At 34.8% G+C, this 16,116-nt stretch overlaps 1 protein-coding gene across 7 annotated transcripts in view; it reads left to right on the top strand.

The window, feature by feature from the left end:
- PIBF1 (progesterone immunomodulatory binding factor 1) overlaps nucleotides 1-16,116 on the top strand; it is a 197,868-nt gene that overhangs the window by 97,768 nt on the left and 83,984 nt on the right. For all 7 annotated transcript variants that reach the window (XR_004279083.1, XM_032314449.1, XM_032314445.1 and 4 more), the window contains one exon: nucleotides 11,486-11,651. Coding sequence is in view for 6 of the 7 variants with exons in the window: in XM_032314449.1 (XP_032170340.1) it covers nucleotides 11,486-11,651 (166 nt within the window). In the remaining variant the exon portion in view is untranslated. The remainder of the gene's footprint in view (nucleotides 1-11,485; nucleotides 11,652-16,116) is intronic.

The following is a 16,116-nucleotide window of genomic DNA, read 5'->3' as shown; positions in this document are numbered from 1 at the left end:
CTGGGTGACCTAGTCAGTTAAGCGTCAGCCCTCAGCTCAGGTCATGATCCCAGCGTTCCAGGATCGAGTCCCACATCAGGCTCCTTGCTCTTCAGGGAGCCTGCTTCTCTGCCCTCTGCTCCCCTGCTTGTGCTCACTCATGCTCTCTCTCTCTGACAAATAAATAGGTTTTATTTGTTTATTTGATAGAGTGACAGGGAGAGAGGGAATACAAGCAGGGGGAGTGGGAGAGGGAGAAACAGGCTTCCTGCTGAGCAGGGAGCCCCATGAGGAGCTCTATCCTAGAACCCTGGGATCATGACCTGAGCCAGAGTCAGATGCTTAATGATTGCGCCACCCAGGTGCCCCAATAAATAAAATCTTAAAAAAAAAAAAAAAGTTTATGCTATACCAGGTGATATATAGATCCTAAGAAACCAAAGACGTGTTAAACAACATTCTAGCACCCAAGCAACTTCTGTTTTTTCTTAACTGTACAAGGCACTGTGTAAGCATTTTACATACATGAGCCCATTTAATCACTCAGAACTCAACATCCCCAGGTATGTCCTCGGGAATTTTGATTGAGCAGGTCTAAAGTGGAGCCATCACATCTAGAGATCTTAGAAGTATCACAAGGGGTTCTGATGGTTTTCCTGGTTGGGCTAGATAAATTACGCTTGGGGGTCCTACTGACCCTTAGAAAAGAAAAAAATCTTGCTAATGGTCCAGTTCTATTACCAACTATCTGGGTTTGAAGACCTAGGACTCTGGTGTCTAGATCCCTATTCAGTAGAGTTTATCCTAGAGTCCTTGTGGAATTCTATAGCCCATTCTCAGAATAGTTCTTTGTTAAGATTTATCACATTTGCCTGCTAATAGGAAGTTGGTCTAAATAAATATCTTTTACATCCCTTTTTGTCTTATTCAGTACTTTGTGTGTGAACCATAGTAAATTGATTTCCTTTCTCTGAGCTATATATTGTGGAAAAATAAGACAAAACTATGATTAGCCTCCTTCCCACTACTGTTCACACTTGACATTACTCCATAAAAACAGCCTCTAAAAGTGCTTTTTTCTTACAACTTTTTTTTCTAAGAGCAGTTTTTAGGTTCACAGCAAAATCGAGAGGAAAATACAGAGATCTTATAACTATTTTAGATTCAGTTTTATATATTTTGATTTTTTAAATGTATCCTAACACTCCGCAGTACATATATTAAGGGCAGCAGGAAATAGTTTGAGTGCTGTAAAGCACTGATATAATAAATACTCTTGGATCAGAGGATGATTCAAGCTGAATTTTAAGTGTTTGTTGTCACGTTGCCACATAAGGGAAAATAGCTATCCATTCAAGCACTATTATAAAATATTTCACTCTAATTTTATCTCATGCATGCTTTGATTTATTTTAAGGCAACATTCTTCTCATTTATTCCACTTAAGTACTTTTATCCCCACATACCTGCAGCACCTATTTTTGCCTTTATAAGATGGCCAAATATTACTACATATTATTTATTAATGACATTACATATTTTATTTGATCATAATATGATAGATGCATTGAATTACTCTAAATGGATGCTTGAAATTCTTATAAATCCATGGTGCAGTTGTTAAACATACTCAGCGTTTTTAACCCAGCAAAAAAAGATTTCTCACATTCATTTAAGAATTAGCCTGTAAGCCAAAAATGACAGATGTAGTCTTACAGCTGAGAAGTGAACTTGTTGAAGAAATTGAAATGGCAGAAATATTTGGAAAAATAACCCTAGTACCTTTTAAATTCCTTTCTCTTGTCCTGTAGTAACCACTGTTGCAACATTGATGGTTGTTTTTATAAGTCTTCTCTATCTGGTTTCTCTTCGATTTAGAAAATTTCACAACTGAAAGGAAAGGATCAAAATCCTGATTCTCTGTAATTTTATATTCATATTTTTGAACTTAAGTAATTGCTTTCCTAATTTTCATTATAGTTTTCATTCAATATCAAGCTGTATATTTTAAAATACAGTAATATCAAGATTATAAAAACAGAGAAAACATTTGGCAGAACAACATGTAACAACGCAAAAAAATAAATTCTCTAAAATAACTTTTTTTATTTTAATGGCAGTGAAAAGAAATTTCAGATATATACTCTAATATATATTAATTGTTCTAGGGTTTGTTTTCTCTTTGGGGTCTTTTTGTTTTGTTTTTTTTGTCTGCTTCAGAAGTTTAGGGGAGGTTGGTTTTTTGGCTTTTGTTTTGTTTTTGCTTTTTGAAGTACCGATTAGAAATTGTAGGTTGGGTATGGTAGAACCCCAGTGCTTATTCTTGGAATCAGAGATCTTTCAAACATTTTCAGAATATTAAGAAACTAACCAACCAAGATTTGCTCTACTAGACATTGACAATATGTACTTCGTCCCTTATTTGGCTAATAACACTTTATTGTGTGAAGTAAAATATGTTTGAGTCAGAATTATTTATATTGAAAGTAATGTTTCCTTTTTTAATTTGCCTATTTCAAAGACTTTGAGTTGCCTTTAGGAAGATTACTTTTTTTTTTTTAAGATTTTATTTATTTATTTGACAGACAGAGATCACAAGTAGGCAGAGAGGTAGGCAGAGAGAGGGGAGAGGAAGCAGGCTCCCCACAGAGCAGAGAGCCCGATGCGGGGCTCAATCCCAGGACCCTGGGACCATGACCTGAGCCAAAGGCAGAGGCTTTAACCCACTGAGCCACCCAGGTGCCCAGGAAGATTACTTTTAAGTCAAATCATATAACATGAAAACAGCTAACTTTTTTCTCCAGCTTCTCTCTTCCCAGATAGATTACCTGTAGTGATACCATTTTTTTAGGATTTACACATTTTCTTTTCTTTTTTCTTTTTATATTAATGTAAATATCTTTATATGATTTTAGATATATCCATAATCATGTCTATATATGTACATCAGTAATGAGTCAAGTTTATACTTGTATTTTTTTATTTTTTACATGTTTTTAAAGAAACATCTTTTTTATATTTTTTTGTTTATATTTTTTTAAAGAAACATCAGAATATATGGATCTGACTAAGGATACCCTTCACTGAAACAGGCGCATTTGGGGCTCACAGACTTCTCCCTACCATCTCAGCAGTGCTTAGCAGGATTGCGTCATAGCAGTCCTTGGGGCAGCCGTCAATTGTAAAGGCCTTATGCCCTCAAAGATATATTTGGTTTGGAAATTCAGACTTTATTCAGAGTAAAACCCATTGCATTGTGTGGGTGAATAAACTGGCTGCTGCTATTTGGTGTGAAAATGAGGTTAAGAAATTGGGGAGAGGCAAAATGTCTAACAATAGAGAAATACTTAATGGAAAATTACAGGGCCAATAATAATACTTATGAAAGGGATTTAACAGTGTAAGAGCTTTTTAAGTTAAATTAGCAAAAACAAGGATAGCAAATTCTATATGAAGTATGATTTACGTACATAATGTTCATAGTAAGCATTTCATATATAATATCAAAGATTGGTAAGGAGTAGAGAAACCATATTTCATATACTTCTGGTAGGTAATATTTTAAATTTATATTGCTATTTAGGAGGAATATGCACAGAATCTACCAAAATTTAAAGTCTTTTGACCCAACAGTTCCATTTCATATCTCTCTGAGAAACATTCAGTTGTACATGGGAGGCATTATTTGGGGTGGTCTTGAAAACACCATATGTAATAAAAAATTGGAAATAATCTGAATATTCTTCAGCTTTGAATTAAATAAATGGACTGAAATTAATTAAATAATTCTGTTTGCATTGTGATCTCCTGGGTAGCAAATGAAAGATACGAGGTACAGACAGGGATATATCCCAAAATATACTCGTAAGTGGGGAAAAAAAAGAATTTAGAGTATTTGAGACATGGTGCTTTTTTTTTTTTTTTTTTTTTTTAAATAAAGAAAAAGAACAGGCGCCTGGGTGGCTCAGTGGGTTAAAACCTCTGCCTTAGGCTCTGGTCATGGTCCCAGGGTCCTGGGATCGAGCCCTGCATCAGGCTCTCTGCTTGGTGGGGAGCCTGCTTTTTCCTCTCTTTCTCTCTCTGCCTGCTTCTCTGCCTACTTGTGATCTCTGTCAAATAAATAAATCTTCAAAAAAATAAATAAATAAAAAGAAAGAAACAAGAAAAAAGGAGAATAATATATCCTTCTGTATACAATATGTACACATTGTTTAAAAAATAATCTAGAAACATACACAGAAAATTAATAAGTGTTTTTCTCTAAAAGGAGAAATGAAGTTGAGAGTGGTGATGAAGAGATTTTCAATCTTGATTGGTAATATTTGAAATTTTTACCCTAAGAATGGAATTGATAAATTTCTTACAGAATTGAAAGCAAATATGAAAATGTTTAATTGTGTAGAGAAGACAAGAAGGAAATATATAAAGATATAAACAGCAGCTGTCACTATGAGCTTATGAATGATATTTTTCTTCTTTTATTATATAATCAGTACAAACATTCAAAGGACTTTTTAAAAAAGACATCAATTTTAAATGGTGAAAAGAGAATTCTTATGTGACTTATTGTTTACGTCAGTATAAAAATGAATCAAAATTATTTTATTTTTTTTTTTTTTAAGATTTGTTTATTTGAGCATGAGAGAGTGGGTACAAGTGGGAGGAGGAGGGGAGGGAGAGAAACTTCAAGCAGACTCCCCACTGAGCACAGAGTCTGACATGTCACAAGGATCTATCTCAGGACCCATGAGATTATGACCTGAGCTGAAACCAAGAGTCAGACACTTAACCAGCTGAGCCATCCAGGCGCCCCCTTTAAATTATTTTTTAAATAATAACAGAATTATTTGTTCAAATAAGTATCTATTTCCCAGTCTGTAAAATAGTTGCACTTATCCTGATACCACTAGTGCATTTACTAAAAATTCAGTCCTCTTTGTCCTAGTTGCAATTTAGATTAGACTCTCTAGTAAATCCATTAGTATAGTTTTGGCACATAATTTTAAATACTGGTTTAAGGTACCAAGTCTCAAGTAAGTGTGAAGGACTTCTTTTGCCTTTCTAGGCAAAAGATACTGTATCTCTTTAAACAGAAAATGTCTATATTATATAAATCTTAAATATGATACATGGCCCACAAGTGTTTTCTTACTAATCAGTTAGTTAAGTTCTAAAATACAAGTTTTAGTAAACGCTCATATACTTGTCTTTGCTCAAATACCACCTTAAAAGAAATGCCTTCCCTGCCCAATGTCTTTAAAATAGCACCACCGTCTCTCTCATTCTCTATTCCCTTACTCTGTGTGATTATTATTAGAATTTATTAGTATTATCACCTTACATTTGTTTATCTCCCACATCAGAATGTGAGTTCCTTGAAGAGTAGTGATGCTATTTGTGCTTGACCAGTATCTGATAAGTAATACCTAACACAGGTATGCAGTAAGTATTTTTAAATGAATTAGATGTTGATGAATGAAATATTTTGGTTAATGGAAAGTTAGCTCTATAGAAAAATAGCAATTTTAAAAGAAGAAAGAATATAACTTTTGTAAAAAGTATTTTGTCTTCTAGTGCCTCACTCTCAGTATGCTTTAAATATGTAGTTGGGGGTGCCTGGGTGGCTCAGTGGGTTAAGCCTCTGCCTTTGGCTCGGGTCATGATCTCAGGGTCCTGGGATCGAGTCGCACATTGGGCTCTCTCCTCACCGGGGAAGCTACTTCCTCCCCTCTCTCTGCCTGCCTCTCTGCCTACTTGTGATCTCTGTCTGTCAAACAAATAAATAAAATCTTTTTAAAATAAATAAATATGTCATTGGTAGAATACTAGTTAATGTACTGTTAGATATTAATCTACAGATAAAAATATACAGATAAATATATACTATTGAGAACCAGAAAAAAAGCTTTAGACATAATTAAAAACTCAGTGGTTTTGTTTCTTTAACCTAAGAGACAGCTTTTTCTCAGCCACAGAAACAGAAAATCCAAACAAACAAATTTTTTTTTCTCATTTCTTTGTTGTAATAAGTGAATCTTAGGCTTTGGTTAATTATTCAGTAATCTATCCAGAGGCATTCTGATCATGTGATGCAAGTTTAAAAATACATACATAGGTCTAGAAACACAACCAGAATTCTCTGTACACAGAATGAAACTAAGTCTTATCCCCTGGGAATTAGAAATAGCAGGCACAAAGATTAGTTAAGCTATAGATCATTTATTAGCTCAACCAAAATGAATAATGTGGAAAGGAACATCAACTCAGTGAGGCCTTATTAAAAGAATAGTGAAGAAGGGGCCCCTGGGCAGCACAGTCAGTTGAGCAACTGACTCTTGGTTTCGGCTCAGGTGGTGATCTCGGGGTCACAGGATTGGCACCCCTCTTCTCCCACCCCCTCCCCACTCCCTCCCCTATTCCCCAGTCCCCTGCCCTATGTTGGGCTTCAAGTTCAGTGTGAGTCTGCTGGGGTCTCTCTCTTTCATGAATAGATAAATCTTAAAAAAAAAAAAAAAAGGAGGGAGAGGAGTCAGAGATAGCAAAGTAAAATGGGATTGATAGCCGATCTATGTAAGATTGATGCTCAGTTGATAAGAAATGTCAGCCCTTGTCAACTCCAATTTCCCACAGCAAAATCCACCAAAGGCTTCCTATCTGGAGACCCAGATGCATCTCTGTCTCAAAGCACGCCTTTTATATGTGGCAGGTTTATCAGCCGCCTCTGCCCCATTGATTTTGAAATTTAGAATTAGATTATCCTCCTCACACAAAGGATGTAGTGGTCCAGCCATGACTGTCTGTTCCTTTGTATTTTTCTGAGTCCCACAGTGTTTTCTCTGTATTGACCCAGAATACCTTTCAGTCCTTACTCTCAGTTACTCTGCCTAATGCCTGACTACTAAAATTCCTTCCCTGAATCCTTGCCAGTCACTGCAAATCCTGTTACTCTGCTTAGCTTCTTTTGCCAGTCTTCCTTGTGCAGATTTTACTTCCTGTGCTCTCTCTACACGTAGCTCTCCTCTGGCGCACGAACGCCCAACCTCCACTGCTGTGGTCCTGCCTTCCAGAGTGGACCAGCTCTTAAAGTTTATTAGTGGAGGGACCACTTCCTGGTCCTGGTGATTACAGGAACTTCACTACTGAGTATAATCTGTTCTGGGTATTTTACCTTAGAATGGCTTTCTACCAAATGAGATTAGATACAATATCCAATTTTAATATTGGGATAACCATGAACATTTTGTGGACAAAATTCAAAGATCAGTTGCTGTTTCTTATTGCAATAAAAAAAAAAACTGAGATTAAATAAAAGACTAATAAGTATATAGGTCCTTCACCTTTTTACCCAATGATAACCTTGTTGATAGAGTTAGGAATAAGCCGTACACATTTCTTGGCTTAATAATCAGAGTGTCTTGAGGAAAACTTTCACCATAGTGTATATATTGTGACTGCTCATATAAATTTTGTTAAAAAACCTGTTGTCTTTGAGGCACAGTCGGTTAAGCATCCGACTTTTGGTTCCCATTCAGGTCATTGATTCCAGGATCATGAGATCGAGCCCAGCTTCCAGCTCCATGCTCGGTGCAGAGTCTGCTTGAGAGTCTCTCCCTCTCCCTCTACTCCTCCACTCATGCTCTGGCTCTCTAAAATAAATATATCTTATTTATTAAAAAAACTAAACATCTGTTGTTATTTAGTGTTTTATGCAGTGCTTTCATTCAAATGAGTTCTACCATTTCTGAGAATTGAATGCCGCGTTGATCTTTCCCCTGCAGTTATTTCTTAGCATTGCAGAACGTGCGATGCTACTTGGAGTTAATTCGCCATAGCCTGAGAGCATTTCTTATGGTCAGCATGTCTGTAGCTCCCTATTTAATAGGTGGTTTTCACCTTTTAACCTGTCTCCTTATATCTCCAGCTTAAAAAATTTGTTGTAATGTATTCCTTACAAGGAAACAATTAATTCTAGAATTTTGTATTACTGTTTTTAAAGCACTATGTGATATATGGGTGAATCTTAAGAAAACTAAAAACCCAGTTACAAATGTAGCGTAATCTAGCTAAATTGGGACCTGGGATGAGATCACTGTAAGGATAGTTGGAGATTCTGATTATCCTTCTAACTTTATAGGAAGTTTTACCTCTTAGTGTTACTATGCTGAATTAGAATGTGAAACATAAAGTTGTTAACAGATGGCTAATAATACTTCGTTCAAATAAGATGTTCACATGATGAGAATAAGACAAGAAGTCAGAATCAACAAAGTAAAATGTGACAGGTTCTATTAGCAAAACAAGCAAGCAGGAATTACTTGAGTCTGTGGCACTCGCTCTTGTCATCTTCTGGTCATCATGGCAGTACTGCTTTTGCAGCTCTAACGCTCTTCAGCATTGTCACAGCTCACTGTAATAAATTCAGAATTATCACACAGGCTTCATGGCTGGAGGCAGATTCTTTCATTGTATCAACAATGCAGGAATAAATTAGTCCTTTAGAATTATCATTTGACTTCTAGAAGTGTCAGTTTATTAAACTTAGTGTTCTCAAATTTCTAGGAGATAACTTGTTATTTAACTTTTCAATATAGGGGAATACTATATTGCTAAAAGTAACTTTCAAGTGCTGTATAATGCAAAAGAACAGGTGGTGCTAAAAGCTGAGCCTGTAATTTCCTATTTGGAGTTGGCATTGATTACCCACAATGTCTTGAATCCATAGGAAGGCAAACTTCGCCGTTTAATCTTTTCAAAGCAATTTTAAAGATCAATATCACATTCTGAATGATTTACTAGAATTTATTTGGCTAATGCAGTCTAGAGTGTTCCCTGGGTTTAGCATACAAAATAGATATTGATCTCACACATGTTTTATACATTTATATTTATAAAACAACCTAACTCAGGGACACTTTCAGGTCAGTAAAACGTTGAATTAATAAATGTTTGAGTAAAAGAATTTTTTTTGCCACTTCACACCCATGGGAATGGCTACAATAAAAGAAAAACAGTGATGATAAGGATGTAGAGAAATCAGCACCCTCATAACTGCTGGTGGGAAAGTAAAGTAATCCAGCCACACTGGAAAGCAGTTTGGCGGTTTCTCGGAAAGTTAAAAAATAGAGTGCCCATTTGACCTAGCAATTCTTTTCCTAGGTATAAAACCAAGAAAAACAAAAACATGTTTACATAAAAACTTCTACATAAATGTTCATAGTAGCATTATTCATAATAGCCAAAAAGGTGGGAATGACCCATACGTCTAAGAGCTAATGAACGGATAAATAAATTATGGTATATCCATGCAATGGAATATTATTCAGCTGTAAAAAAGAATGGAGTACTCATACGTGGTACAACATGGATGAACCTTGAAAACATCAAAAAGCCCCATATTATATGATTCCATTTATATGAAATGTCCAGAGTAAGCAAATCCATACAGTAAAAAAGTAGAATAGTGGTTGCAGGGGCCTGGCAGGAGAGGGGAATGGGGAGTAATTGCTAAATGAAGGTGACTTTCTTATTTGGGGTGATAGAAACATTTTGTAATTAGATAGTGGTGATGCACAATTTTGTGATTATACCAAAAACTATAAAAAGTGAATTATACACTTTTAAGGGTTAATTTTACAGTGTATATATTATGTCTCAATAAAAAATATTTTCAGTGTTTCTTTTTCTGTATAAAAAGATGTTTTTTTAATAAAATTGTAAAAGATTTTACAGATACATATGTCGTGTCCTACTGGCAGGACTTTACAGAAAGTTAAACACACAAGCTGGCATTTACCTGAAAGCCTTGCTTTATCTTAAATCATGTGTACCAGTATCCACTGAACTTCCACCAATCTGAACGTGGAATGTTTTTATCAAAGACAAAAAAAGTGTCAAGAGTGAAGGAGCCAAGAACTAATACCTAATGCATATCTTCTTTGATTATACTTTGAATGTTACTGTTACTGTCACATAGTGAAATGACCTTTAAAAAGCTTATCTGAGGGGCACCTGGGTGGCTCAGTGGGTAAAGCCTCTGACTTAGGCTCAGGTCATGATCTCGGGGTTCTGGGATCGAGCCCCACATCAGGCTCTCTGCTTAGCGGGAGCCTGCTTCCCCCAGACTCTCTGCCTGCCTCTCTGCCTACTTGTGATCTCTCTCTCTCTCTCTCTGTCACATAAATAAATAAAATCTTAAAAAAAAAAATGCTTATCTGACCTCAGAAATGTCAGTTAAGAATATCATAATAGTCATGGAAACATCATTTGCTATAGAGTCAAATATAGCTGGATTTGAGACCCAACCCGAAATTTACTAGCAGATTCTTCCTGTTAAGGAAATTCTCTGACATCTCTGAGCCTTTGGGTCTTCATCTGCAAAATCCCTCATAGAGTTGTCATAAGGATTCCATGAGATACCCTGAATGAAATAAGACTGTTCTCTCTGCTTTACTGCTGTACACATATTCTCGTTTCTTCTCTCTACAGCACTTCCCAACCCAATGCCCACCGCACACATATCCATACAAACCAAATTATGTCTCCTTCCTCTGTGTTCCCATGGTACCTAGGGATTATCCTACTGAAGCACTTGCCATACTCTGTTGAATTTTCATGTTTATTTGCCTATCTTTTCCAGGAAACTAACTTGTTTAAGAGGAGGGAAACCATTTTGTCTACCGTTATATATACATTTATCTAGCATAGTGACTAGCTGAATAAATATTTGAATAAATGAATTTTAATAACATAATCTAGCATTATACTGGGTTCATAATAGCTCCCTCAAACAGTATAATGTTCCTATGTTTTCCTCTCTAGAACATAATCATCCTGAAGCATTTTCAAATTTATAATAGGTGGTGATGTATATATGGAAAGGGTTTTATTACAGGTTAGCCATATGGAATGAAGAAAATGTTCCTTATCTGTGTTATAATATACTACTTGTTACTTATTTATCTTGGTAATTTGTGCATGATGTTTTCTTATAATATCCATCTATACATATTTACTAACTTAAAATTTTATTTTACAAAATTCCTAAGAATGTGCAGTCCAATGTGCATATTTCCTGCCATCTTCCATCTGACGTTACTTAAACTCAGAAAGAAACAGCAGGCTTGGAATCAATTTTGCTGTAGATTTAAGTCAGCCTTTGAAATGTATAGAAATTAAATCATTTTAAGCAATAAAACTGAAACTTGCTCTTACTATTTTTTATTTTAAATGTCTTACAAAATAATAATGGGCAATAATTATTTGGGGACAAAAGAAATTCATTGCTAAGGGAGCAATAGAGGTAGTTTAGTTAGTATGTTTTGTTCTCCAGACTTTATGTATTTCCATACATATGCCTATCTAAATTATTTACAAAAGCTTTGCTATATAAATATAACTTATTAACTACATAATAATATGGGGGTGTGGAAAAAGTACAAGTAATGTTTGTGTTAATAGAAATCATTGAGATTTTTGTAGAGTCTCATAACCATTCTGCTTCTTTCAGGTACAGAGAACTGCAACTTAGTACAGAAAGCAAAGTAACAGAATATCTCTATCAGAGTAAATTAAAATCTTTTGAAAGTGAGCGTGTTCAACTTATCCAAGAGGAAACTGCAAGAAATCTCACACAGTGTCAGTTGGAATGTGAAAAATATCAGAAAAAAATAGAGGTACATATACAGACTTTTCTTTTAAAATTAGCATAACACGGGTGCCTGGGTTGCTCCATAGGCTAAGCGTCCAGCTCTTGGTTTCGGCTCAGGTCCTGATCTCAGGATGGTGAGATTGAGCTCCATGTGGGACTTAAAGCTCAGCACAGAGTCGGCTTGAGATTCTTTTCCCCACCCTCTCCACCCCTTTTGTTACCCACACCCACTCACACTTTCCTTCCCTCCCTCTCTCTGTCTGTCTCTCATAAAAAAAAAACAAAATCTTAAAAAAAAATAAAATTAGCATAACATGGGACTCCTGGCTGGCTCAGTCAGTAGAACATGCAACTCTTGATCTCAGGGTCAGGAGTTAGAGCCCCACTTTGGGCATAGAATTTAATTTTTTAAAAATAATTTAAAAATAGAATAAAATTAGCATAGCATATAATTTTAATAAGTAGAAAGTCCATATTATATTGAGCTTTATTTTTATTTTACCTGTAGGACCTAGCACTGCCCTGCATGTGTACATGTGCACACACACACAAGATATGTATATTTCAGAAAGATATGTTAATAAAAAGGACTGGAATTGTCAGGGGAAAAAAAGAAAAAAACAAAAAGATCTCATTCACAATAGCAACTAAAATATATATAATTACTTGCAATATTTTTAATAGGAATAGTACAGAGCCTGTATCAAGAAAAGCATACAACTTGATAATATATAAGCAACACCATCTTTCTGGTAATATGCAGCATTACAAATTTTTCTGTTTTTATCAAGTGATATTACATATTTTTAATCAAATGTTAGCATGCTCTAAGTAATTAGAACATTAGAACAAAGTAATTCTGTAGTATAACTAGAAGAAAAAAACAAGGAATAAGCAATTTTTAAAATTTATTTATTATAGAGAGAGAGAGTACTTGTGTGAATGGTTGGGGGGGCAAAGGGTGAGGATCTTCAAGCAGACTCCCCGCTGAGCCTGGGGCTCAATCTTTAAACACTGAGATCGTGATCTGAGCTGAAACCAAGAGTTGGACATTCAACTGACTGAGTCACCCAGGTGCCCCAAGAATAATAAATATTTGAAGAAGATTGTTAAAAAGAAATAAGGGGGTGCCTGGGTGGCTCAGTGAGTTAAAGCCTCTGCCTTCGGCTCAGGTCATGATCTCAGGGTCCTGGGATTGAGCCCCACATATGGCTCTCTGCTCAGCAGGGAGCCTGCTTCCTCCTCTCTCTCTCTGTCTGCCTCTCTGCCTACTTGTGATCTGTCTGTCAAATAAATAAAATCTTTAAAAAAAAAAAAAAGGAAAAAAAAGAAATAATAAGGAGAAATATGTATCACATTTTAAAATTCATTCTGAGGTAAGAACATTAAAACCCACCCAAAAAAAATCCATAAGTGGTATCAAGTATGAACTCAAGACCCCAATAATTACATAAATTTAAGAATGTATTCATTGTAAAGGTTATACTACAAATCAGGTGAGAAGGGTGAATTGGACAACAAATAGTGCTGTGAAAATCATTTGAGTATTCAGAGAAGATACTTACATACTTCACACTCTATACCAAAGTAAAACTGAAATGGATCCTAGCTAAATGCAAATACAGAACTATAAAATCATTAAAACTACATACAGATGAAGTTTTGTGTTATGTAAATTTGGGGATTAATTCTGTTGATCTGTTGATTAAAAGCAGGGAAAGAAATCATATAAGAAAAATAAAATAAAACCTTTAATTCTTCCATGTTTTAAAAAAATTCTGAATAATATTAAAGGGCAAAATAAAGACTGAAAAATAATATGTTATATAAGAGAAAAGGCTTGTCTCCTTCCTTTTAAAAGATCTCTTATCAAAAGGACCTACGTTCCTCTTCTAGAGAATAGGTGGAAAGAAGGAATGAACTGTTTCCCAAGAAAAGACATGCAAATTGCCAAGAAATAAACAAAAACATGTATTTTCCCTAATAATTACAGAAATGTAAATTTAAACTCTTTTCTACTTTTACTTAGGTCTTTTTGTTGTTTTGAAACTGCTGGCAGGAGTACCCTTAAAATGGAAATCTCATGCAGTTAGAAAATAGAACATCTTTTCTGGAGGATAATATGGTGACCTGTATTAAAGTCCTTAAAAAACTGATCCAATGGGGTGCCTGGAAGGCTCAGTCCATTAAGCATCTGCCCCACTTGTACACTCTATCTTAAATACATAAATAAAATCTTTTAAAAAAGTGATCCAGTAATTTTAAAGGAATTTTACCTGAGGAAATAATAAGAAATGCTCATAAAGGTTTATCTTAATGGAATGTATCACAGCATTATTTATTATATTAAAAATTGGAGTTTATTTAAATAGTTGATAATTAAACAATTTTCAGTTAGTATATTATAAACTGTATTTTTTGCTACATTCATGGTTTCTGTGGTTCCATGTAGTCATGTTCCTGAATATCTTAGATTTTTGGGAAGTGCTCATTTGAAAAATTGAAAAATGTAGCAATGTCATTAACATGGTTAATTAGCTAATGATGTAAGTTTTCATTATAGTACTTTCTCAGAGATTACATTTCTGAAAAGTACTCTGATAGGTAAAACTAAGATTAACAAGGTAAAGGTTCTCACAGAAAATAAAGGCTTAGGAAAAATATAAAAACGATATTAAATACATATAAGAAATAGAAGTGAAAATTATAGATAGTGTATATTTCTAAACCAGTATTTGGCATTTAAAAACTTTTTAAAATACCTTCTTCAGGAGCCTAGTGCAGTTATAATCTGCAACGGCAGATTTTACTACGCATGTTCAATTAGATCGTATTTGATCAGCTCTAATTTGGAATTCATCTTTTGCAAGTTATATTTTCCATGGTTTAAATTTCATAATTCCTAGCAAAATGCCTTTTTTTTTTTCTCCCCTTCGCTTTGGTTGACTGTGCTTAAGGATGTGTCTTGCGGCAGGTGGAAGGGGGATGGGAGGTATATACAGGAAGACCCGGAAGCACTTCCCTCTCTGTACTTCTGAAACCAACATTTCACTCCATAATAGTTTACAACACATGCATGCTGATGTTTCCTGAACCATTCTATTTTATTATTTTTAGCTGGTTGCAGTCCATATGCAGTATATATATATATACTGCATATGCATATGCAGTCATGACCTCTTAGGTAACAACTTGCAGTGTGAAAACCACTCACCCATAGACCTACTCACTTGGTCAGTGAATGCAGTTGACTAGCAATTATCGTGTTATTTTGTGTAAAGGTTGTGGAAAAACCTTTATAAAACATATTATGATTCTGAAAACTGGTTGATGAAACTGAGGCTTTAGGGGAATTTCTTTACATTTTTTCCTCCATTAAACTGGGAGCCTTGGCGAGGGACAGGGACTATTCATTTACCTAACACAGTGCTTTGCTCATGGTGGCTGCTCAATAAATAACGAGTGCATGAATGGTTTGATGAACATTACTACAGTACTATTGTTCAAATCCATTTTTCTGAAATACTGGAAGGTATTTCTAAGATAATTCTTATTTATAATCAATTTGGAGAGAAATAAATTTGCGAAGGATAAAGATTGTCATATGTACATACTTTTCTTTGGCTTTTACCTAATATTTTCCTCGACTTAGAGCTTGGAGACAACTTGTTGTACTTTTAATTATCAATTGGCAAAGGCTCCCAAACACTGGCTTTATATTTTTATCTCTTTTTAAAGCTATTATTGACCTACAGTTTTGTATTTTCATCCACTTTATATGTAATTGCATATATATAATTTTATATAACTTCGTGTTATCATTTTGTTATTTAAAGGAAGGAAACAGCTACTGTGAAAGTTTAATATCTAATGGATTTCTGAAAACAGCTGATTTTATGCATTCATGTTCAAACTCAAATGTTCATATATTGGTTTTTCCTAAAAAATCTTTAATATAATAGCCTTCCGTAGGTCCTGTAATCAAGATCTTCTTCGGCTTTTCAGAAACAGTAATGAATGTATTTATAGCAACCACTGAGATAAATCTATAGTAAAAAGGAATTCTCTACCGGTAGAGTACAGAGTTGTTACGGGTTTCTGGCCATCTTTTCTCTGTGTTATGAAGAGAGAATTTTAAATTGTATCTCTCAATTTAATACCACTTTTTAAATCTCTTATTAAAATAATACTTTACAAAATATCCCATCTTCTACATTTTGATTGTTTATCTCTTTAGATATCCACTTCTACAGTCTTTCATTCTGGTTCACTGTGTTCATTGTGTGGTGTTTTTATTGAGGGATGTAGAGTACAGATGAAAAGTATCAGCTGTGCTGTGAGAATAGTCATTTAGCACTATACTTACTGATCCCTTTTTTTGACTGTGGAATTAGTAAGTGTCATCAGCCACCAAAGTCTTAATGAATTATATGTCAATATAATAAATTCTATGAAAGCTCTACATCACTTCACTGACTAGCAGTTGAGTT

Source organism: Mustela erminea, chromosome 15 (genome assembly GCF_009829155.1).
Source record: "Mustela erminea isolate mMusErm1 chromosome 15, mMusErm1.Pri, whole genome shotgun sequence".
Classification (NCBI taxonomy): Eukaryota; Metazoa; Chordata; class Mammalia; order Carnivora; family Mustelidae; genus Mustela; species Mustela erminea.
This window is presented reverse-complemented; position numbering and strand designations above follow the sequence as displayed.